Source organism: Anoplophora glabripennis, unplaced genomic scaffold (assembly GCF_000390285.2).
Source record: "Anoplophora glabripennis isolate ALB-LARVAE unplaced genomic scaffold, Agla_2.0 scaffold400, whole genome shotgun sequence".
In the NCBI taxonomy this organism is placed as follows: domain Eukaryota; kingdom Metazoa; phylum Arthropoda; class Insecta; order Coleoptera; family Cerambycidae; genus Anoplophora; species Anoplophora glabripennis.
Genome location: NW_019416546.1, coordinates 78064 through 103758, shown reverse-complemented (window position 1 = coordinate 103758; position 25695 = coordinate 78064). Strand labels below are relative to the sequence as shown.

The following is a 25695-nucleotide window of genomic DNA, read 5'->3' as shown; positions in this document are numbered from 1 at the left end:
CTTCCACGATGGTACAATCCGTCATATTCGCAAATAACCCACTGTTTGAGGACTTAGGGGACATTTTTGTGAAAATGGTGCCAAACTGACATCAAATCCGTGTCACAAGGTCTGAAAAGAACAGTCGTTTTGTTGTTGTGTGTAGTTACCTGTGTTAGTCTAATCTACTTACCATAAAATTATCTTCGAGTCTCTAAACACACTGTATAAATAACTAGAATTAAACACATATAACTTATATCTCATTTAATTGAATTACATATTATTGTGTTATATAAGTGTTCACATACAGAATTCATTAATTTGTAACACGATATTATGTGCATTATTGGAATAATTACTTTTTAATTGAGTAACATTACAATTAATCAAAACCGTAATAATTATCAACAATATCCATATATGTTTTATAAAACATGATTAATAACTATTTGGCAGGATGAAAATTACTATGCAAATAGAAAGTCATAGTGTGTATTTTTTTATTTCTTCGCCTTTATCATTGATTAACACACAGTATTAATATTAATCAGATTTGTAATTAATAAATATTATTGATTTACTGCAGTTCATTGTTAATATGTTCTTATGTAAACGGATATAAAAATGTATCTACAACTGGAACAAATTCTGTAACTTAAAATAAAGGTTTGTTGCAAGATTCCTGAAACACGTCAATTTTTGTTTTCAATGGGGCATATTACAAAGATGTTTATTTATTTTTTAATTTTGTTGGAGGTTGCACCAACTTTTTTTTAGCCCCTTCTTTCAATCCACCTATTGGAAAACACTTCATTGAGATAGGTCCGTACATTTTGAGAAAAATGTGGTGGTGCCCAGTTTTGTTGCAACCATATTCGTTGGTCAAATAAATCGGAAACCAAATTATTGAAGAATAAAACCGCTAAAGCAGGAACCAGTTCATCTTGGGGCATAGTTAGGTATTTTTGAACGGTTACACTTTCATTGAAAAATACCGGACCTTTGAGTATGACATTCACGCATCCAGTGGGGATTTTCGTCAGCCACTAAAAAAATAAAGAAACCTCTTTGTAATATGTCCCATTGAAAATAAAGATTGACGGATTTCAGGAATTTTGCGACAAACCTTTATTTATTAAGTTACAGAATTTGTTCCAGTTAAACATTCCACTTTGTATAATGTTCATTGCACAATAAAAAGAAATGAAATTAACACGCAAGTTAAGTTAAATAAACCGTGATAAAAGATGTAGATTTAAATATCGGCGTTAAATATATTTACTGATTTAGTCAAACAGTGAAAATTTTTTCGTCATTTACAGCAATTTTCATAATCACTCATTAAATATTATAAATATTTATGTTCGGTATTAATGCATGAAATAATTTTTATCGTTCTAAGTGATTTAATTTAAATAATGAGCTATTAATTATACGCTGCAATATGTTATTTTAATATAACCCCATACTTTAGGTTAAACAAATTTAATGTGACTTTTATTATAGTTAAAATTTATTAGTATTTCGCATGATTAAAAAAACGCACAACGAGAATTACCCCATAAGCATAACACACAGATTAATCGCATCAGACGTGTATGCAAATTGTGGAAATTAAAACTGCACACAACGTTTTATTGCAGCCGTGGTACAATCTCTAATTATATATAAAGGCTGAAAGCTAATTTTTCACCGTGAAATATTTAAGACGTGAGACCGAAGGTAATTAAATAAGCCACAACTGTATAAACTTTTACACGGTTTCCTATTTAGAAGTCAGAGAATATACAGGGTGTCTCACGGTGACGGCCCATTAGAATTATTTCACAGACTACCTCGATTTGAATTTGGAAAAATTGGAATACCGGGTTTTCGGGCATGCAATTCCCAACTAAAATAATTGTTTATTTTAAATGGAACACCCTATATATTATTGCAATTTTGGATTCTACGTGTTATTTTAGGTGGACTTTTATGAAGTTTCCCTATTCCTAAAATTAACCGTTTTCGAGATATTTAATTTTTTTTTTAATTGAGAGAAACAATGACTAGCTTCAAATAATGTGTATTTTATAGTAAGAAAAGTAAAGCAACAATATTTATAGAGGGTATACCCGTAAGCTTCCCATCCATACTTTCAAAGTGGCTTAATTTCGTACAGGGTGCTAGAAATTTAATGCCGAGTTTAGTTAACTTCAAATCTTTATAAGTCGGTTTTTTTAATGGAACACCCTGTTTGTTTTCCTATATTCTGATACACAATTTTATTCTCTTTCGAACGGTATCAGGGTTCCCTATACATATCTCTTCTAGTGCTCTGTCTCAACTCGTGCCACAGAGTATGATTTAGGCATTTCACGAGCCTCCATTCACAGGATGCTAAGACCTAATGATATGCATCCATACAAATAAATTTAACTACTTTCTCCTCTTCATCCGGGTAACGCCGTGCAACGTGTACAATTTTGTGAAACGATGTTGGTGCGATACCAAGAAGATCCACAATTTTTGCAACATATATGGACAGACGAGTCAAAATTCACGAGAGAAGGTATTTAATAGACATAATACTCGTTTGTGGTCATCTGAAAATCCTCATCTTATCAAGGAAAGAAACTTTCAAAATAAATTTAACGTAAATGTTTTTTGTCTAATTAAAGATTAGAAATTTCTTACCATATCTACGAAGAAAATTTAAATGCCGACAGATATCCCAATATTTTGCAAACAGTTGTGGCAGATTTTCGACATGATATACCTTTAGACCAACTAAAGAAGTGTTGGTATCAATTAGACGGGGCTCCACCTCACTGTTACAATCAAATCAATCAACAGCTGACTGAAATGTTTGAAGATAGATGAATGAGACGCCTAGGACCCTGGAACTGACCAGTGAGGTCTCCCAACCTCACTCCATTAGATTTTTATGTTTGGGGAGTAAAGCGAAGAGTTTATTCTACACCTGTTGCTTCAAAAGAGGATTTGATTGCTCAAATACGAAGAGCGTTCAATGAATTGCCTGCAGCTGAAATAGCAAAAGCGATGACTGATGCTGTTATCTCTAGAATCCACAAGTGCTTAGCTGTTAATGGGGGTCATATTCAACACTTATGACTTTTTTAAGTCATTTCTTTATCTTAGTGCATTATTATTATCAACATACATAATATTGTGTTTTACTATGTATGAAGTTGATTTTTTAGAATTCTTCTTAACTTTATTCTGCTCATTGGTGGAAAATTGGAATATGTCTCATTAAAAACTGTAAATGTTCTGCTTAGAATCCCATTGCAACGTCTTCTGTGAATAAATGATAATAAATAAATGGTGACAGTTTAGTTGCTTGTTTTGAAGTTTTGCTAAAAATTCCACAGCTATCCTCACAAGAAATTACATGATTTTAGGCGATTACACAAAAAATAGTAGATAACTTAAAAAGTAGAAGAGATAGGTATAGGGAATCCTGATACCGTTCGAAAGAGAATAAAATTGTGTATCAGAATATAGAAAAACATGCAGGGCTTTCCATTTAAAAAAACTGACTTATGAAGGTTTGAAGTTAACTAAACTCGGCATTAAATTTCTAGCACCCTGTACGCAATTAAGCCACTTTGAAAGTATGGATGAGAAGCTTAGGGGTCTAGTTATCCCCCCTATAAATATTGTTGCTTTATCTTTCTTACTATATTGTTTGAAGCTAGTCACTGTTTCTCTCCATTTAAAAAAAATTAAATATCTCAAAAACGGTTAATTTTAGGAATAGGGAAACTTCATAAAAGTCCACCTAAAATAACACGTAGAATCCAAAATTGCAATAATATATAGGGTGTTCCATTTAAAATAAGCAAGTTGTTACACCCTGTATTTTTATTTATTGTGTTACTTAACAAAGCTTTCATTTTTAAGACAAAAAAATAGAAGCTGTAGCATGCCCCTCCACAAAATTATGAGCAGTTTGATTATGCAGAAAGCAAATCGTCAATAACTGTTATTTTAGACAACTTCAAAAAATCAATCACAATAACAGCAAACTGACAACTATAAAAAAATAGGTAACTTATTAAAAACATTAAAAGAAGTCCATGTTCTAGAATAGAATAGAAGATTTATTAGTGATCAGATATAAAAAATAACTAAAAATNCGCGTTGACACAATTAGGTAATTATTTTGACAACTATCTGACACTTGCTACGCAAATAAAAGCCACAGTGATTATTCCCGAGAATAATCACAAGAGATTTATTCCCACTATAATAATGACATAATTGGTTGAAACTTACCCTTGTGACAAATAAAGAAGCATTTCATTGGTTTTAAGAAACATCAAAAAATAATCTCTAGAATCCACAAGTGCTTAGCTGTTAATGGGGGTCATATTGAACACTTATGACTTTTTTAAGTAATTTTTTAATCTTTTCTGCTCATTGGTGGAAAATTGGGATATGTCTCATTAAAAATTGTAAATGTTCTGCTTAGAATTTCATTGCAATGTCTGTAAATAAATGATAATAATAACTGGTGACAGTATAGTTGTTTGTTTTGAAGTTTTACTAAAAATTCCACAGCTATTCTCGCAAGAAATTACATGACTTTAGGTGATTACACAAAAAAATAGTAGATAACTTAAAAAGTAGAATAGAAGAGATAGGTATAGGGAACCCTAATACCGTTCGAAAGAGAACAAAATTGTGTATCAGAATATAGAAAAACATACAGGGCTTTCCATTTAAAAAAACTCACTTATGAAGGTTTGAAGTTAACTAAACTCGGCATTAAATTTCTAGCACCCTGTACGCAATTAAGCCACTTTGAAAATATGGATGAGAAGCTTAGGGGTCTAGTTATCCCCCCTATAAATATTGTTGCTTTATCTGTCTTACTATATTGTTTGAAGCTAGTCATTGTTTCTCTCCATTTTTTTTAAAAAATTAATTATCTCGAAAACGGTTAATTTTAGGAATAGGAAAACTTCATAAAAGTCCACCTAAAATAACACGTAGAATCCAAAATTGCAATAATATATAGGGTGTTCCATTTAAAATAAGCAAGTTGTTATACCCTGTATTTTTATTTATTGTGTTACTTAACAAAGCTTTAATTTTTAAGACAAAAAAATGGAAGCTGTAGCATGCCCCCCCCCCACAAAATTATGAGCAGTTCGATTATGCATAAAGCAAATCGTCAATAACTGTTATTATTCATGGCCAACTTTTAGAATAAAAATCAATCACAATAACAGCAAACTGACAACTATGAAAAATAGGTAACTTATTAAAAACATTAAAAGAAGTCCATGTTCTAGAATAGAATAAAAGATTTATTAGTGATCAGATATAAAAAATAACTAAAAATCACTAGCATTTGCTAACAAATTATAACTAGTTCTACAGGGTCACTGGCAAGCCTTGTTGCAAGCTTGAGCATAATAATTTCTAGTAAAGAAGTCAGAAGCAAGTTTATAGTAAATTTTTTCCTAGAACCATCTCCTAGTGTCGCGTAAAAAATTAATAAATCTCGTCTTCCTAATCTGGAAATGATATAACAAATATTTTGCCAAGCAGATCTGTGAAATCTGTGAAAATTATTTAGATCTACGTGATCTACCTACAACCAAATAAGGAAAACGGACGAGACAACACGGGATTTGTTGCTACAAGCGCCTCTCTGCCATGCTAATCAAATTTAGTTTATAGAATCGATTATAAGGTAATTCATGTGTAATTAAATAGAATCACACCTCACACCTGTCCCTAGGCTGCAATCAGCCGACAATGTACCAGCTAATAGAATACAATACAAACACGCTACTAGCATTATATATCATAACCTAATGATTCAGTGTCCACACTATCTGCTCAGCTATCGCTTTCAAATGCTCCCTCGATTATTTACCAATGCATAAAGACATTAATTACCCTCTTATCTCCCACATCTTGACACATTCTATAAACAAGTTGAACCCCCGAAATGTTATTGCTGCAATTATTTATTCATATTAATATCCCATAATGATTGGTAAATTGTAAGTAGGCTACTGAAAAATAGATATAATTGCTCATTTGTCCTTTCAAGTTGTCACTGCGATGGAAAATGTATCTGCCTACTATACCGAATTTCAAATAAAGAAAATGATAAAAATTGTTCCAATTTTTGCATGGTGGCAGCCATTTTAAGGTTATCTATTATTTCCTCGTTACATATTAGACACCTCACAAACTTAGACCGAAAATTAAGACTGGTTTTTGGAAGTAAATTATATCTAAGTAGATTTAAATTTAACTAGTGCTGTTATTTGGTGCAAAAGACACTTGTAACAAGCTACAAAAATTAGAAAAAAACTGTCGAATTCATTACAACAAAAAATGAAACCTAGTTTTAGATAGCATTTAAAAAATCAGGAAGGAAGATATAATCTATTGGTTTAATATGTGTAGAAATATAATACAAAAGACTGACTTTGAAATAAAGTGTAGATATTCTAAAAAAGTAAATAACTAATCATAATGGTAGGTAGTGCAAATAAAACTGTAATTACGTTTCCCACATAAAGAGTGTTGAGCATATTAATTAGCAATTAATTAGGAAAACATCCTGTTTCTTGTTGAACACTTTACTGATTGAATTGTAACAAATACTCAATTATTTCTTTGGTTATTTATGTGTTTCTCCCAAACGGGTCGATCAAGGATTATTTTCTGAAAATACTTTTGTTTAGCCTAAAGTTTCATATCTCATATTATAAACAATAAAATATGCATCACGAAATCCCGCGTTAGTTAACTTTCCGAAAAACAATCAGTTTTTTTATTGGCAAAACCTCGTTCCTAAATATTGTATATAATTAACAATTAATACCCTAGTAATTTTGTTGATAGATTTCTCATAAAAATTCAAAACAGAGCAATTTTTCTAAGACAAAAACATAACTTAATGAATATTATGGGAAATGATTTACAAATTTAACATTAAAGCAGTGTTTCAGACAACTAATGCTTAACATCCAAATAATGAAAATGAAAATTTAAAAAGTTTCATATACAGGGTGTGCCATTTAACACTCCCTCTGAAAATATCTCCGAAATGAAGAAATTGATTTTAGTTTCGGAAACTGGGGTTGTTAGGTCCTCGAATAGCTTCAAACTGCAATTAGAATTGTTAGTTCAAATCTTTATGTACACTGAAAGAAATGCGTTTTATTCTTTATTAGAATTCTATATATCATTATAAGACCATTGTATACTATATGTGACAGTTGTATAGTGAATATAAACCTTATTCTTTATTAAATTATTGTATAACTAGTATACAACGTTTTTTATACCCTTTACGAAATAATAGCAATAAGTGTTATTAAAGTGTTCCATATCGTTATTAGAACATCTAGTACTGGTTATAAGTTTTATAATAATAAATGTATTAAACTGTTGTATATTCTGTATGAGTTAAAAACATATGTCATTAAGTTTTCAGAAATTTTATTGGATAACTGTAATTACAAGCTAAGGTTCTAATGTAAACATACATAAAACATACTTTTAAGCACTAAATATGATGACAAATCGCTCCCAAAACTGTCCAGTTTATTTTCTTAGCAACGATGCACCCGTATTTTCTTGTATTACATGAGAATTTGCACTATAACTCTTCCACCTTAAGAATGAAGCATCACCAGAAAGGTTGAGCTTCTTTCTATATAATTTTATTTCCTCTGGTTGATTGACTTTATACCCATGCTTTTCTTTGTCACCGTTAACCTTCTGTTCCTCCATCTTATGTAAAACTTAACATCAGCGATTTCTAATAGGACCTACAAAATAATAATTTTTAAGATTTAGACAAGATTTACATTTGAAAAAACAAAACAATTACAAGCCATAAAACAGTTAGATACTTACATAATAATTTTCCATTTCACACAACGCGATATGATCATGTATCCCACAAAACATGTGCATATTACTGTCCATTTTCATCAAACTAGACGTGTGTAAGTCGATGCACAGCGGACTGTCGGAAATTTTATGATTGTTGTATTTTCTCTTCTTGAGTAAAGATAATAAAGACACTGTGGTTTTGTGTGTTTATTTTGACAATGATTGAACATCTATGGACAATAAAAGTGGACTGTATAAGATAGTTGAGTACCGTTCTGCTTCATGCATAGCATGCTACTGAAATCTTAGAAGGATGAGCTCGTGCGCCGAACCCTAAATCAGCGGCTGGAATAGCCAGGTTTCTTATTGAGTCGGCGCACTTCGCTCTCGGGTCTGACATATGATTATTATTACAAGACTATGAATATAACTTAACAACGATCATAACCGATTATGCACCGAGAGGTGACGATCACTTAACCATTATAAGACGCGTTTTACACGTTAAAAACGGAAACATATTCAGTATAAGAACGAATAATTCTGTTAATACAATTGTTATATACAATTCGGATACTGGTCTTTATACAACAAATCTTCCCTACTATACAATTGGAATATAAAGTCTATAACACCTAATAATGTATTAGTAATTCATTATAACCTTTATTTCATAGATGCATAAGGTGTATTAAGCACCTTCCAGTTAAACTGATTGAATAATGAGTATGGAGATGATTGCTCTTTTTTAATAAAAGTTGTATATTGGTTATAAAAGTTTTAATAGGCGCTATACACATTATTCTAGATAAACAGTTTAATAAGCCCATTTCTTTCAGTGTATAGATGGCGTAGCGATACTGGCGATTTTTTTAATTCCTGGGACGTGGATAAAGGGTCCATCTGAAAGATCGTTAAATTTTGAATAATTTTTGTAATATCCAGTTTTCGAAATTAAAATAAACTTGATTTCGGAAATTTGGCTGCGGGAGTGTTAAATGGCATACCCTGTATGCCTTGTGAATTCCAATAAGTATAATGTTGACCTCTTGACCTGCTATTAGAATATTATAAATACAAAAATTATTGAAAAAGAGGGAATTTTAAAAATTAAAAGTTCTGGAGCATATGTCGAAAAACGGTCCAATAATTCAATGTGTAAATTTAGATCATTATTGGCTATAAATAGTAAACAAATATCATATGATAACTTTTACTGTGGAAACAGATAAACAAATAAAATTTAAACTTTTAGTTATGCTTCAAAATGAAACATCATTTCTAGTTTTGAGAGCGAAAACAGATTAGAAAATTTACAAATGCTATACTTTTCCGAAGATTTTTTATGCGCAGAATTACTCCATCAAGTCAGGTTTTAAAGATATTCTAACCTAAAAGTGGTAAAACATGATTTTTCACAACATTTGAAGTTATGTAACATGACGAGGTAATTTTCACCACAAAATGCTTATTGCATCTGAGAGTACTGTTCTTCCTTTTCAAAATTTATTTTGAATCATTCGAATATCTTCTTTCCTCTCCGAGAAATCGCCTTCTCCCCAATTTCCACAAGTTCTTCAGGTTTTCAAGGCCGCTGACTACGAGTTTGCCGTGAGAATTACAATATTCAAAACGGCGGATCCAATATGGAGGATGGAAGTTTCTAAAACAAAATGTTTATAATTTAATGCAATGTTTTTGATAAAAAAAATCATGATCTTTAGAATTACGAATACTATAATAATTTAGTTTAATTACTATTTCGAAATTCGCGATGGCCGATCCAATACAAAGTGTGATTCTATAACACTATAACCCTGAAGATCAAATTCGAACAAATTCGAAAACTCTATAAGGCCATAGCATGGGAGATGGAATTTTGAAGCAGAAAAGTTCTGTGAGCGGAGACTATATAACCTCATAACTCTAGGGATCGAATTTCTAAAAAAAATTCTAATACAACAAACTTTTGAACATCCCTGTAAAGTGAACTTTCCGAATATTGACGCAAACTAATCTATTGCAACAATCGATTTCTGCAAAGGAAAAGCAATTTTCGAACGATTCAAATTGGAATCAGAAAAAGAGGGTAATACTTTCAGATCCCATAACGAGTTTTGTGAAGAAAAATTTCCTCGCAATGTAACATAACCTCAAATATATCGAAAAACTGTGTTTGTCGCACTTTTAGGTGTTTTCTGGTTTAGAAGCTCATCGTGTTTTCTCAGCATAGTATATTATTTTTTGAAATATTAACCGCGTGACTCAGTGATGTGTATCTTGTTAATAAAGGATTATTAGCTTCATCAAGAATATAAATCAAACGAAGAGAGGGAAGTGCAATAAAAATTAATGTAAATGCGGGTATAATTGTTCATACAATTTCAACAAATTGCCCTTCTGATTAATATCAATGAGATAGACTATTGAATAAAAGAGTAATTATCTTATATTCTTGTTGGACAAATCCTTACTATTCTATATTTTTCATATTTTTTAATTAATCCAGTAATCGCTGAAATTCAAGATCAAAAATCCAAAATAAACGGGAAAAATTTAAAATCGTGCCAGAAATTAATAATTTTAGAAAATTTCGTTTCCTAACCTCAAGAAACAGGTAAAAAATACCAAAAAATCACGAAAATGTACTAGGAAACATACCAAAAAAAATTTTTTTATTCAAATATTCATTTATATGGTTAAGATCCCGCCGAATGTGAATCCGCTGTCAGAATTGATGGTTCTTTTTCTAACCTGAAAAAAACTGGTCAATTAAAGTCAAATATTATGAATTTTAAAAAATAACAGATTCGCGCCAAATTTGGTATATGGAGGTTTTCGGGGTTGGCGTTCATGGATCCGAAGTCAATTTTGCAAAATTCAAGATGGCGGATACAAGTTGACTGACAAAATTTTCAAAACATAACACAATCGCGTCAAATTTGGTATACGGGGTTTTTCGGGGTCGCTGATCACGGTCAATTTTGCAAAATTCAAGATGGCGGATCCAAAATGCCCGACCAAATTTTCAAAAAATAACAATAAAAAATTAAAAAATTAACGAAAAAGTGCTAGGAAATATACAAACAAAAATTTTCTATATTTAAATGTTCATTTATATGGTTGCTGAACGTGAATCCATGAATGGTTCTATTTCTAACCTCAAAAAGAAACGGGTCAATTAAGGTCAGATATCACGAATTTTCGAGGTCGCTGATCACGGATCCGAGGTCCATTTTACAAAATTCAAGATGGCGGATCCAAGATGGCCGACCAAATTTTCAAAAAATAACAGATTCGCATCAAATTTGGTGTGCGGGGGTTTTCGGAGTCGCTGATTACGAATAATTCGAAATTCATTTAGTAATACAATCATGTTTTAATCTCCTTTTTTTCGGCTATATCTTGTTCTTTTTTCTGTAAAAGATCTATTCACAGATTTTCTGATCCCGAAAACCCCCTTATACCAAATTTGACGCGAATCTGTTATTTTTTGAAAATTTCGTCGGTAATCTTGGATCAGCCATCTTGAATTTTACAAAATTGACCTCAGATCCGTGAGCAGCGATCCCTAAAACCCCCGTATACCAAATTTAGCGCGAACCTGCTATTTTTTGAAAATTCATGATATCTGACCTTAACTGACCCGTTTTTTTTTTAGGTTAGAAAAAGAACCATTGATTTTGTCCGCCGATTCACGTTCAGCGGGGTCTTAACCATATAAATAAGCATTTGAATATAGAAATTTTTTTGTATTTTTCCTAGCACTTTCTCGTAAATTTTTACTATTTTTGACCTGTTTTTTGAGGTTAGGAAATTCTGACACTGGATTCGTGATCAGGAGGCAAAAATACTACGCATAACATATGTCGCATGAAAAGTACAGACAACTTTTAAATATTAACATTTCTACGCCAATCATTTTTTTTAACTTGAACATTATTTTATTTTTAATAAAAAATTTTCAAAGACTTTTGTGGAAGTCTAGTAGTTTTATAATTATTTTTGGTTTATTCAACGATGTGTTAATTTGTTAAAAAAACAATTATTCTAAAATGGCTCCTTTTTCGCCCATAATTTAAGAAATCAATTAGCTGACTCAGGAAACTTTTGCCTCCAATTAAATAATTCATTGGTCCATGTTTCAGCAGTTCGCATCATACATCTTCAGAGATCTTGAAAAATTATTTTTTATTTTCGGCTTTCCGTATCTCTAAAACGACGTTACGTCAAGTCTCTAGCGATTACAACTTAGCCCGCCTCGTACAGTGTTTGTACAAAGTATTTATTCTTGTGTAATTTGTGAACGCTTTAAAGCTCACTCCTGAAACCCCTATTTCAGGCGAAGGAAGTTGCAATTCGAACGACGGCGTCTCCGAGCTGCGATACGGGAAGATCGGATCGGGAATGGGGGGAAGCGGCTCCGAGGACGAGGGGACCGTCAATAACTCCGGACACTCGGAGGGTGACAACTGCAAAAAGAAACACCGCCGGAACCGGACCACCTTCACCACCTACCAGCTGCACGAGCTCGAGAGGGCATTCGAGAAGAGCCACTACCCCGACGTCTACAGCAGGGAGGAACTAGCGATGAAGGTCAATCTGCCGGAGGTCAGAGTGCAGGTAAGGGATAACTTTAAGTTAACAAACTACAATATATGCTCAAAACATCCATCACACAAAAAACGCTCAGACACGATCCAATTCCAGATACCAACTCAATTGCGTAATGCTGGACAGTTTAGTATCTCGTGTTATCTGCCGCGCCGTTGTCACATTGCTCGATATGAATTTTATTATTTATAATTTATTACAACGCTAATTGTTTTTTAGAATTAAGCATAAAGTTCAAAAATGTGATATACATTGTATTTTATGGTATTCTATGCACGCAGTTACGTCAATATTACTTAATTAATCGAACTTTTGTACATCAAGTTGGAGATATTGATAATTTTTTTCTCGGGAATGTATAGTCCAGTCAAATAAACCCTGAAAACCAAAAAAATATAGACATTTTATTGTACTTTATGGTGGTGAAGGGTAGAAAGATAATAATAATAATAATAATAGCTTTATTGCTCAACAGTTACCCCATTTACAGAGCAATTTTATTTTACTTCTAAAAATTATAAATAGTTACTTAATCTAAATACAGATACAATACAAACTTAGTACATTAATTACGAAACAAAAAAAAATACAAAGATACTTCAATTGTATAGCAACAGCCAATATACTCTCAAAATCATCAAAATGAATGGCATAATATGCCACAATGAAAGTGGCATAATATGTTACAACACATTACATATAATAGTGATTTTAAAGTAATATCCGTTCTAGGAATGTTAAGAAAAAAGGTTTTCGTATGTCTTGAGTGGTCTCTGGGTATATTAAACTGAATTTGAGACATTAAAACAGAGCAGTCAATACTGTTATGTAATATTTTGTATAAAAAAGACAGTGAAGAACATTTTCTTCTTACGTCTAAACTGGTGATATCAAACCTTGTCAGCAACATATTGTATTGAGTATCAAATTCTGGATAATATCCAACTTCTTTAAAATACAAAAATTTTATAAACTTTCTTTGAATTCTTTCAATACTGATTTTATAACGCTGATAATATGGATTCTAAATGATGCAACCATATCCTACTTTAGACCTGACAAACGAATAATATAATGTTTCAAAAAGTACACCAAGGTCCTTAACGGTTTCATAGCGAGAAAGTGCAATGTCAGTAATAACATATTCAAAAATAGTAGGATAGTCTCTACTTGGTATAAGAAACAATTTTACATTTGGGTATATTAAGACGCAATTTATTATTTGAACACCAAGTTTGCAAATTAGTTAAAGGCTTCTGTAATTTTAAGCAATCAACTATGGAATAAATTGATGTAAAGATTTTCATATCAACAGCAAATAATAGCTTATTGCAGTCAACTAGTTGACAAATCTAAAGTCATATTTCACCAATTTGTTAACTGTAAAATAAGGGCCGAACGTAGAAAAATCAGTTTTCGAAAATTGCGCATTACTATTGCAAAAATTGGTGAATGTTAATGAAATTTATGAAGAAGACGGTCAATCCAACGACCAACATGTGTGAAATAGGCTGACTCGATTGACCGTGAAATTGTTCCACCAATTATTGCTCCAGGTATTTAGTTTAATTTTTAATTTCGTTCGTTTGTTTGCAACTAATTGTTTAATTAGTCAACGTTAATTTTGGAGCTTAATATCGTAGATATAGGTTCTAACTGATATAAAGAAAACGTATCGAAAATGAAAAATTTCAAAAAGTTGCTCTTTGCAACTACTAAAGTAGGATGTGCAAAACAGCGTTAAATAAATTGTCCCAGAGTCAGGCAAAAGTCGCTCGGGAAGTCGCTCTTTTTGCATTAAATAGAGCTTATTTTTAGGGTAGTTTTTTTAAAAACAAGTCACTTACGCCTCTTTATTTCCAAGATAGCTTTTTATAACGTTAGTTGTTAATCACCTATTGGAAGTATCGCATCAGGATTTTAGAGACAATTAAACAAAGGGTTAAACTTTTATTAACATTAACTTTTTGAAAATAAAAATTTAACCCTTTCTTTGTCTCTAAAATCTCGGTCTGATACGTCATTAGTTAATTAACAATTAACGTTTAAGAAAAAACTATCGGCGTAGGTGATTTTTTTTAAATTAACTTTTCCGCGTTTGACTTTTACTTTACAGTCAACTTTGTGAAAAATGACTTTAGGTACCTTAAATTGTAGGTAATTTAATTGCCTACAACATAAAGCAACAAATTTTCCGATAGGTCGTTTAGATTTCCAAGGGCAGTAAAAAAAATTGAAAAAACACGAAATTTTGACACTTATTTGCGATTTGGCAACTTAGCGTCACTTCTTTCCAATTAGTTTTTTGATATTATCATTTTACATGCTTCACTCCAATTCGACTGCACCACTACACGACAGATACAGATTAACTAGGACATAACACAGATAATCTGTATCTGTCTCACAAAACACATATTATAAAGTTTAACTGACAAATTTACCCGACATCAATTGAAAAAACTCGTACTTTAAAAGCAGTACTTTTATAATATAAGCATACAGAATACCGTTTCCTCAGATTTTTTTTTAAATCATAACTTTTAAGGGGCCCTCAAATTTTAAATGAAAATTACAGAAGTCTGTTACTACATGGAAAAAGAATTGTATTAAGAATAGGACTAACTACAATTCATGTTAAATATATTCACATTTTATTGCTATAAGATACGCAAAATTGTCTTAAATCAGTGCAGTGGTTCCCAAACTTTTTAAAGTTTTATGTCACTGGTGTTAAAAACTTGTTGACAACACATTTGCCTGCGAATGTAAGCACATATTATAGAATTGTTACCGTCGCCATTGCAAACTTAAGGGTAAGTTCGGAACCACCCTAACTTGAAATTTGTGCGTATTGAAAATTAAGTTTGTTCAATTTGTAACAATCTCAAAATATTCTCCGAAGAAACTTGATTCAAATAAAATCAGAAATTTTATCTTATCAAATGAAGAGAAACAATTTTCTTTGATACCAGACATTGCCGGGAAAAAACTACTTTAGGAGTTATATGCCCCAACTAGCATTGAATTAACCTGCATTATCAGTATAAACAGGGTGGTCCGAATTTTATGCAGAACCACCCTGTTTGCCACCAACTTCGAGGAGAGATAGATGTCTTTAAAATAATAGGAGTTTGCCATATAAACATAGGTCTGGAATGGCCTCGTTTTAGAGATACAGGGTGTTCTCAAGAATCTATTAACCGATCTCAATAAAATTTGGTACAAATAATGTATGACAGTAGGCCTTGCATATCCTAAAATATGAGCTCTAAAGGTTTAACCAGTGGTGTACAACTGGACAGGGGGTCGCCCCCTTTTTATAAAAAAAACTTACGCCACTGTATTTTTTACAAGTTATTTTAACGGATTTATATTTTAATGCACTAAATACGTAAAAAGGTGACTTGAATTTTTTCCCTAAGCCTTATCATTTTCAAGTTATTCATACCAATACAATCCCCTTGTGGCAGACACTTGAAACCATAATATTACAAAAATATTTATGTTTATGCTTAAAAGTAAGTGCAATTTGTAAACACATCAACAAATTTTTTTCCATATCACCTGTGATGTAATTTTCCTGGGGTGTTTTTGTTTTCCCTAGAAGCATTATCTTTACAAATAAAAACAATTTAAATCAAAATAATAATAAATATGCATTTACCAAGCAACAACAACTAAACAAGAAACAAAATTAACGTTATGTATTTACACCAATTGTTTAAAATGTGAACCAGCCACATCGATACATTTCTGACATCTTCTATTAATGGTACTAATTGAAGCTAATATCATGTGGTGGTTTTCTTTTAATTCATTACACCCGTCTTCTATTCGCTTGTACTCTAGTATCTATTGGAGTATAGAGTAAACTTTTCAGATAGGTCACCCCAAACATCCAGGGGGTTAAAACCCTTTAGGTTTTTTTGGGATAATAGTTTCCCACCTATTAAAATATAACCCTTGAATGCTTCACTGGAAAACTACTATCCCAGAAACTCAAGATTAGATATAACATATGTGCTGCCATCTTTAGAATTCTCTTAGAAACGCTCACTTAGATTAGAGTGTGGGAGTTGGGAAATTATTATCCCAGTATACCATTTAGAGCTCATGTTTTTTAAGAATACGTGATATGGTTGTTTGTGTTTACGTTTTTATACAAAACAAAGGAAATTATTGAAAATTTGTGGAAAAACGGATAAGTACAATCACCAATATACCCATTATTTCTAGTGTAGTGTGTAAGAATTTAAAATTTGACTGCAGTTTTTATTATAATGTAGTTAAAATTCTAGAAAACTTTGTAAGCTTATGTTTCCACTTCTACTTTATTTATATTTTTTATTAGGAAAATATTGAGGAACAAAGTTAATATCCGGTATTTGGCTACAATAATATCTGTACTTTCCATAGAAACTGCAAAAATAGGTCATAAACTAATAGCCGGGCTGAAATTACTCAAAATAATGATTTTACGATTATTTTCTTATATAAAGTTCTAACAAATTTTCAACTCCACTAGAATTGAAAATAAAAAGAAATATAAATATTAGAGATAGTGACTTCAAATTTGAAATTCAATATAAGCAGAGATTTTAGTTTATTATGAAATCCACTCACCATCTCTACAACACCAATGGCGGGGTTTGGGCGGTGTGGCAAATTAGTTTTTTTTTTTAATTTCAAACTTTTCTACAGTTTTAGCTATACTTATATGGTAGGAGAAAGCTATGGCCTCTAAATTTTCTTTCGACAAATTCAAATACGGGCAGAAATATACATTTTTGTAACATTGGCTAACTTGTAACGTAAGTAGTTTAGGTAAAAACTGTTTTACTCCGTTTCATAAATCTTAATTATATGTTTGTATAATTACTGTTAGGCTATAAATAGTGTAATGGTAAGAGATCCTTTATTTTATTGTAGGTTTGAAATACATCACCCAGAAAATTAATGGGTATAGTCTGTTTACTAAAACGTCTTTGGGAATATAATTTCCCACCTGAAAAAAAATATACCAGTAGTAAAAAAAATAAGGAAAATATGGTTTTATACTAAAATATATTAGACAAATTAAAATCACGTTTAAAATATTTGTTAAAAAGGGTCCCATTCTTCTGCCACTTAAAGGGTTTTAATAATAAATTAATTTCTTTGGTGGCCCATAACATTTTAGGGATACAAAATTTTATTAGTGTACTTTGATTTAAATAGGTTTATTTTCATTCAAAGAAGGTGCCCTTGAAACATGGTCCATTCGCTTCAGAGCATCCGGTATACTGGATGGTCCTTAGGTACGTTCCGATAATAAATGGAATGATTCTTCAGTTAATTTTAAAATCCAAGTTACTAGTCGTCAAATTTTTAGGAAAAAAATATTAGTTTCGCTTGTAATACAGCAACTGAGAGAAATAATTATTTAAATTTGGTATAAGTACTGCACCTAACAGTAAGTTTTTATATCGCTATGGCCATAGATAAAGGTTTTGTAATAGGAGTAGTTCATTTATTAAAATAAATTGGTACGCCGCTGATATTTTTTCAAATTTTGAAAGTTTCATTAAAAAAACACGGAAATTTTACTCTTTTAAAATCCAACACCAGTTTTCAATTAAATTTTTGGATGAGTATTATTGATGGAGATTTCTTATTGGTTTGTTCTTTTTTCTAGTAAGATTACATGTTGTTTGTCATTCAATTTATAACTTTCTTCTTTAAAGTCAGAATTGTTTGGGACAGATTGTCGCTTTTAGATATCTGTGCACAAATTTTAAAACCTGGTATGCTTCCTCTGGATAGTCCAGTTTAAAGAGGAAGTAAAGACCAACGGCAATTTAGAAAGCTTCAGTGAAGTTTTGGCACTGAAGAACTTGGGTATTTTATCTGCAGAAGGAGCACTGTATATTAATTCCTCTATTTAGGTGTATATTGTAATATGCTTACAAAATTCTTCTACAAAACATATAAAAAAGATTGATGGCAGTTTTTTCTCAAGCAAGTGGGCGAGACCCTATAAAGTTGTACGTGACTTTCATATATTTAAATTAATCTAATAAATATTGATCATATAGATAGTTTGATATTTACGTACTTAATAAAGCTGGCATAATCAAACTTGCTTTTTATATCAACTAATCGGATTTGCTTTTTTTTTTTTTTAGGCTGCGAAGTTTCAAAGTATGATTTTTATATAAATTATTCGCTTCAATTGCAGTAATACTACATAGTATGTAGCGTATTGTATTTTCCATTCCCAATGGCAAATTATTTTCTTTTATTGTAGTTATGCGGTAAAAATAGAGGACATCCCTGAAAACGTGAAATGCCGAGCAGCAACAAAATGAATACGTAATTTAAATGGAAATTAGAGATAAAAAATGCAATTTTTAATAAAAGCAAATGAGCGCTGCATCAATATAAAAAAATATATAAAAATATAAACGTTTCATTTTCCAACCCAAATGAAATATTTCCAATTATCCTTTTTATCAGAAATGAGCAACGGACTGTAAATGTCCAATTAAAACTCGTTTCAGGCCACGCATGATGAACCGCGTTTTGTGTTGCCTGCTAACGAATTTCCAATAAAAATATTAATTCGCCAATAATACAAACAAATGAAAAATTGATTATGTTGGTGTAATGTTCATAAATGCAGACATCTGGGCAGCACAATGTTTTTGACATATGTATATTGTGAACCATACGGACATAAAATGCTTAGACTTTTTTCATTTATTATAACTTAATATAACAAATTTACGTATTACAGTTTCATTTTTTTCTATGGGCTATTCATATAACAGTCTATCACCCTTATTATTTTTACCTTTCTGAAGAAGATTATGTTGCGATTTCATATAAAATACATTCTGCAAAAAATTAAGGGAGCAAAAAAATTTTTCGAATTATTAGTGATTTTTCAGAATGCTGTATCTCAGTTAAAAATGATCGTATCAAGGTTTTAAAAAAAGCATTTTAAAGCGCCGAATGTCTAGTTTCCAGATTTCTTAGTTCAAAATTTTTAGGAGCGATAGTCATCGCGAAATTCTAAGAAATAAGAGTAAAAAATTTTTTTTTCAATTTTTTGCGTTTTTTTTCTCGGTCCACGGGCTTGGAAAAATTTTTTACACAAAAATCATGATATGGACTTGATAGCCTGTTCATTCAGCTTTAATTTCTTTTTTTAAATTTTTCTCTACGTTAATTTGACCCGGAGATATTCGACTACGAATACAAAAGCATCCTTTTGGCTTTAACCATCGATATCTCAGCAACTAATGATCAGACAGAAAATTGACGGGCAGTTTCGAAATCTCGAATAAATTTCCTACAAGGCTATGTAGCGTTCTTGGAAGAAAAAAAATTTCTTTCATCCTCGACATTAACTTGAAAAAAGTGAAAAAAGTGACTTTTTGACTTGTTTTGCTAAGTCGACCGCATCTTTGCTAATATCGATGGAGAGTCTAATGCTTGTACGAATTTTTACACCTCGATGTACCCCCAAAAGCTCCGTAAATGGGCAGATCGATCTATCGAACGGTTTTTCCGGACCGCTTAATCAAAATTTCAGAAAAATTTAAAGGAGCAAAATTTACATTTCTGAGCACCCTGTAACGTTCGTAAAAATGAAAAATTTGATTTTTTTTCAATTCTTTCACAATTGGGCATTTTTTGCTCATTGAATTTGAAAAAAAAAATAATTTTTGAAAAAAAAATTTTTTTTTTAATTTTTGAAAATTTTTTGAAAATTTACTCTTCTTTATTTTTTAACAACTCAAGATAAAAATATTGAGTCATTTTTGAAGCGATGTACTCTTTCCGTACCGTAATTTCCTTTATTTTGAATTAACGAAATTGATTAAAAGTTGATACCCCCAAGATTGGTGTAGTCCTCGATCTGCGAAAAAATAGTGCGTATTATCCTAAACTTTCTTACGAAGCTGAGCGACTTCTGGTGCGGATAAATGCCGTCTAGGCATGACAAAAATTAAAAAAATTGAAGTCTACAAAAACTTTTGATTAATTTTTTTCACTAGAATTACAAAAAATATTGTTAGTTTTGAGAAAAACTGTTGGTTGGTTCCTTTGAATCAAAGATAGAGTTTAAAAAAAAACTGTTTTTTTCACACTTGTTAGCTTCGTAAGAAAGTTTAGGATAATACGCACTATTTTTTCGCAGATCGAGGACTACACCAATCTTGGGGGTATCAACTTTTAATCAATTTCGTTAATTCAAAATAAAGGAAATTACGGTACGGAAAGAGTACATCGCTTCAAAAATGACTCAATATTTTTATCTTGAGTTGTTAAAAAATAAAAAAGAGTAAATTTTCAAAAAATTTTCAAAAATTAAAAAAAAAGTTTTTTTTTCAAAAATTATTTTTTTTTTCAAATTCAATGAGCAAAAAATGCCCAATTGTGAAAGAATTGAAAAAAAATCAAATTTTTCATTTTTACGAACGTTACAGGGTGCTCAGAAATGTAAATTTTGCTCCTTTAAATTTTTCTGAAATTTTGATTAAGCGGTCCGGAAAAACCGTTCGATAGATCGATCTGCCCATTTACGGAGCTTTTGGGGGTACATCGAGGTGTAAAAATTCGTACAAGCATTAGACTCTCCATCGATATTAGCAAAGATGCGGTCGACTTAGCAAAACAAGTCAAAAAGTCACTTTTTTTCACTTTTTTCAAGTTAATGTCGAGGATGAAAGAAAATTTTTTTCTTCCAAGAACGCTACATAGCCTTGTAGGAAATTTATTCGAGATTTCGAAACTGCCCGTCAATTTTCTGTCTGATCATTAGTTGCTGAGATATCGATGGTTAAAGCCAAAAGGATGCTTTTATATTCATAGTCGAATATCTCCGGGTCAAATTAACGTAGAGAAAAATTTAAAAAAAGAAATTAAAGCTGAATGAACAGGCTATCAAGTCCATATCATGGTTTTAGTGTAAAAAAATTTTCCCAGCCCGTGAACCGAGAAAAAAACGCAAAAAATAAAAAAAAAAATTTTTTAGTCTTATTTCTTAGAATTTCGCGCTGACTGTCGCTCCTAAAAATTTTGAATTAAGAAATCTGGAAACTAGACATTCGGCGCTTTAAAATGCTTTTTTTAAAACCTTGATACGATCATTTTTAACTGAGATACAGCATTCTGAAAAATCACTAAAAATTCGAAAAATTTTTTTGCTCCCTTAATTTTTTGCAGAAGTATATATAAAGTTCATTTGACTGTTGCATTTCAAAAATTAAACCAATTTTTGTTTTAAATGGAACATTTTTATTTTTTTAATTCCTCGATTTTCTCTGATTACAATAATATATCGGATGATTTTTTAACCTGAATCTTTCAGATGCCTCTATGAAAAAACGCTCTATGAAAAAAATTACTATTATCAGATTTTAATCATTCTGTGGATAGTTCTATAATTAGTCTCCCTTCCCTCTCCTTGTAGGTGGGCTGGGGGTAACCCCTATTTTTTATTACAGATTCGGTTTCTACGACTAAAAGTACATAGGATTTGTCTGAAACATTTTTATCGGTTCACCAAAGATGGTGTTCTAATCTACGAAATTCAATTTTTTTTATTTCTCCTTCTGAAAACCAATGCATACGATTTTGCTATACGTTTGTAATAAAAAATACAATGTCTTCACAGCAAATAATCAAAATTTTCAGTTACTGAAAAATGAAAAAACTACTATTATCGTAACCCAGCTAACACTTGGTCAATGTGATTTTCTTCGCTTATGACTTGCCGGAGTGCTTGATTAAATCTGCTTTCAACTAAATGCATTATTTGTATTTTCTTTTAAGAATATTATTTCTTTTGTTGAAAATAATTTTTATAAAATTATTTTTACATTTAATGTTTGTGTTATGCCTTCCGTCGTGTTTGTTGTAACTGCAAAAACACAAAAAAAACGTACAAAGAATGGAATAACTTTAAGAAATGAACCAAATCAGTTAATGTAGATCGTTTATCCATAAAACCATGGTGATATGGAGATATAGAGTACCAACCTGAGAATATAAGTTAGAAATATACATACAGAGTGTTCCAATTCCCACCTGGAAAATATCGGAATTAAAAAGAACAAAAAAAACCTGAAACCTTATTTTAAAGCTTTTTCAATACTGCTCACGACGATAAACGACTTTTTTATTTTGGTTTGGCAATATAGAATAATAATAATCTCTGTACTCCTCATTCTAACTACGAGAATTAGCCCAGAAGTCGGAGACTTGTGCGGGAGAGGAGGCGGCATATTATTATTAAGCAGGCCGCATTTGCGCCCAGGAACGACTTATGTTGGTAGGCCCTAACCACCATTCAGTGCGGGAATGAGGGAAACTTGGAAAACCTCATTAATTAGGGGGGTGGTCAAATGCCAACCGGTGTCAATCTCTCACATTGACCCAAGCCAACATTCTTCCAACCTACCATACCTGCACAGAGGGTGCCAATCCTCCATACAAGCATAGCTAATCTACGGTCTACCGGCCGCGGGATTCGAAACCCGGGCAGATAGCACACATCGATTTAAGTACTGACGCTTTAAACCGTGCGGCTATATATGACAATAAAATCATCGCTTAAAAATTAAGACAAAATATCAATGAATGAAAGAATGTTATTTTATTAATTGTTCAAATTGGTTTCCCTCCACTTCTATACAATAATAAAATCTTTGCTCCACTTCCAAGTGAACATTTCGAAGCATTTCTCCACAGAACAAAGCCTAAGGACGTTAGATCTGGCGATCTGGTAAGCCACTCCATTGAACTTTTGCGTCCTGTTCAGTAAGTTGGAAAGTTCTGATTAGGAAAATCACGGTGCGGAATCAAATTCGGTGCACGATCCTGCTGAAACCACACATCCTCTTCTGGCAAAGCGTTGTCATTTTCCAATACTTCCACAATCATCGGATAGATATTCGTTTCTAGTAGATTCAGATACATGTTTCCATCCAGATTATCTGGTAGGAAGAAAGGCCTTTTAAGATAGTCCCCCAGTGTGAGCGCTGAAACATTCAATTTCCTCGGATGCTGCGTATGAGTTACACGAAAAATGCTGGATTTTCATCATTCATGTAGTGGCAATTATGACGGTTGACTCGACCATCCAGTTATGGAACGTTCGTTCATCGGAAAACCAGATTGAGTACAAAAAATTTGGATTCCTTCGAGCACGATCACTCACTTGTTCACAGAACTGCAAGCGGCAATCAGGATCATCCTCATTAATTTCGTACGGGTGATACTTATGAATTTTTAAGATTCGGCGGCGACTAGGTACAGAAATTCCTGAAATACTTGCAAGTTGAGATTGAAATTAGGTTCCATTACGATGGGCCCTTCTAGGTCTCTACCCAGAAGAGCCACATTACCCTCATTACGTTCACGTTGATCCTTTCTGTTTGCAACCGATCCAATTCCCGAAAATTTATGCACTAAATCCAGGATGTACCAATGCGAAGTGTGTTTGTCAGGATCACGATCATTAAAAATATGTGCTGCCTGCCGTGCCTGCACACTCATTATTGTAGAACATACTAATTATTTTCACTTTTTCAGCAATTGCATACCTAACCATTTTCACGAATTGGAATTCAGTCGGCTTTGTGTTGATTTTACAGGTAAAAAAAGTTGAACTGTTAGAGTATGAAGTTGTTGTACTGACAGATAAATGAAAAATCAAACGAAATTTTTTTATATAGAAATTGTTGGAGAATGTATTCAGATAACGCCAGAAATGCTTCGAAATGTTCGTTCGGAAGGGGAGCAAAGATTTTATTATTGTATGGAAGCGGAGGGAAACCAATTTGAACACTTAATGAAATAACATTCTTCGATTTATTAAAAATTTAATTATTTATTAAAAATATATAGTTCAGTTTATACTTGTCAGGTGGTTCGTTTTTCTAGAACGCAGTGGATTTGAATTTATATACATTTTATGTATATTCGGTAATATAAAAATAGTCACTTTATAAAGTAGCGTTGTAACAGTAAGCAAAGCAAACGAGATAGCATCAACATTTCTAATTCAAATTTCTCGTGCTCAAGAAAGCAAACTTTTAGGGGCAAATGATTTTACGTATTAGATATTTTGCATTTTCGCGTTCCCCAAGCCGTTAGCCTATTAAAAGTGTCTGATTATCAGAATTAATTTTATAATTACAGAATATTTAATTAAACTTATATGCTGATAGAGTGATAAACCTATTAATTTATTTACATATAAATTTACCCCGAATAAGGTCGTGTTAAGTTTAATTTAATATTGTTATGATTTCTGATTAAAAATATTAACGTATATGCCGAGATTCGGGCACGCTATCCATGCGGAGTCACGAAATCACCCTAATTTTTTGGTTATTTATCGTTTTCTTTATGTTATTACCATTATTTATACCCGCTATAATTTCACGAAGATTTATTAGCGTTGTTTACCCATTAACTATTTACTTACGGTTATTTTTATAGGGGGCTGATTTATTTTATTTGATTAGGTCGGATTTTTATCGGGAATTTTTGCATGTAACTTAAAAAATGTCTATAATTCTCCCTAATAGAAATACATATTTATTGAATTATTTAAATAAGTCGATATAATGGGTTTCTTTAACAGGATCTATACTGTTCGGGTAGCTGACTCGAGGGTTATATAATTCTGTAATTTTCAACCCACGCGAACGTGCATTTAGAAAAAAAAATAGGTACGTATCTTCCTTTTTATTTAATTGAACCTATAGACCAGGCGGTATCTGTTTTGGCTTGGGTGAATCGTATATCCACGGAGATTTTTGGCTTTTTGGCTTTCAAATATCACTAGAAATGAAAATTTTTCTATGCGCATAAAAAAACGTGGGCTTAACTTTTGACGGCACAATATGTTAAAAAAAATTGGAAAATGTCATATTTTTCTTCCTATTTAATTATGTATCTTTTTAAGAGTTGATTTTAGGCGAAAATGGAAGAGGAAAAAAATGTTTATAATTAAATTTTTTATAATACATGACAGGTTACAAATCGAATGAATCATGATTATTATGGTAAAAATCGAAAAAATCACAAAAATGGGGTTAAAAAACAATACTTTTTAGGGAATTTTTTTGGTGTATTTAAATTGGGTGTAGGACCTTTATACTTGGCTCAAGAAAACTTCATGTTATGTAGAATCATCACACCAAATTTCATCAAAATCGGTTC

The 25695-nt window shown here is 31.7% G+C and overlaps 1 protein-coding gene across 1 annotated transcript in view; it reads left to right on the top strand.

Annotated features, from left to right (window-relative positions):
• Positions 1–25695, top strand: part of LOC108908781 (retinal homeobox protein Rx-like) — a 145235-nt gene that overhangs the window by 48067 nt on the left and 71473 nt on the right. The window contains exon 2 of the mRNA XM_018712919.1: positions 12200–12480. Coding sequence (XP_018568435.1) covers positions 12200–12480 — 281 coding nt within the window. The remainder of the gene's footprint in view (positions 1–12199; positions 12481–25695) is intronic.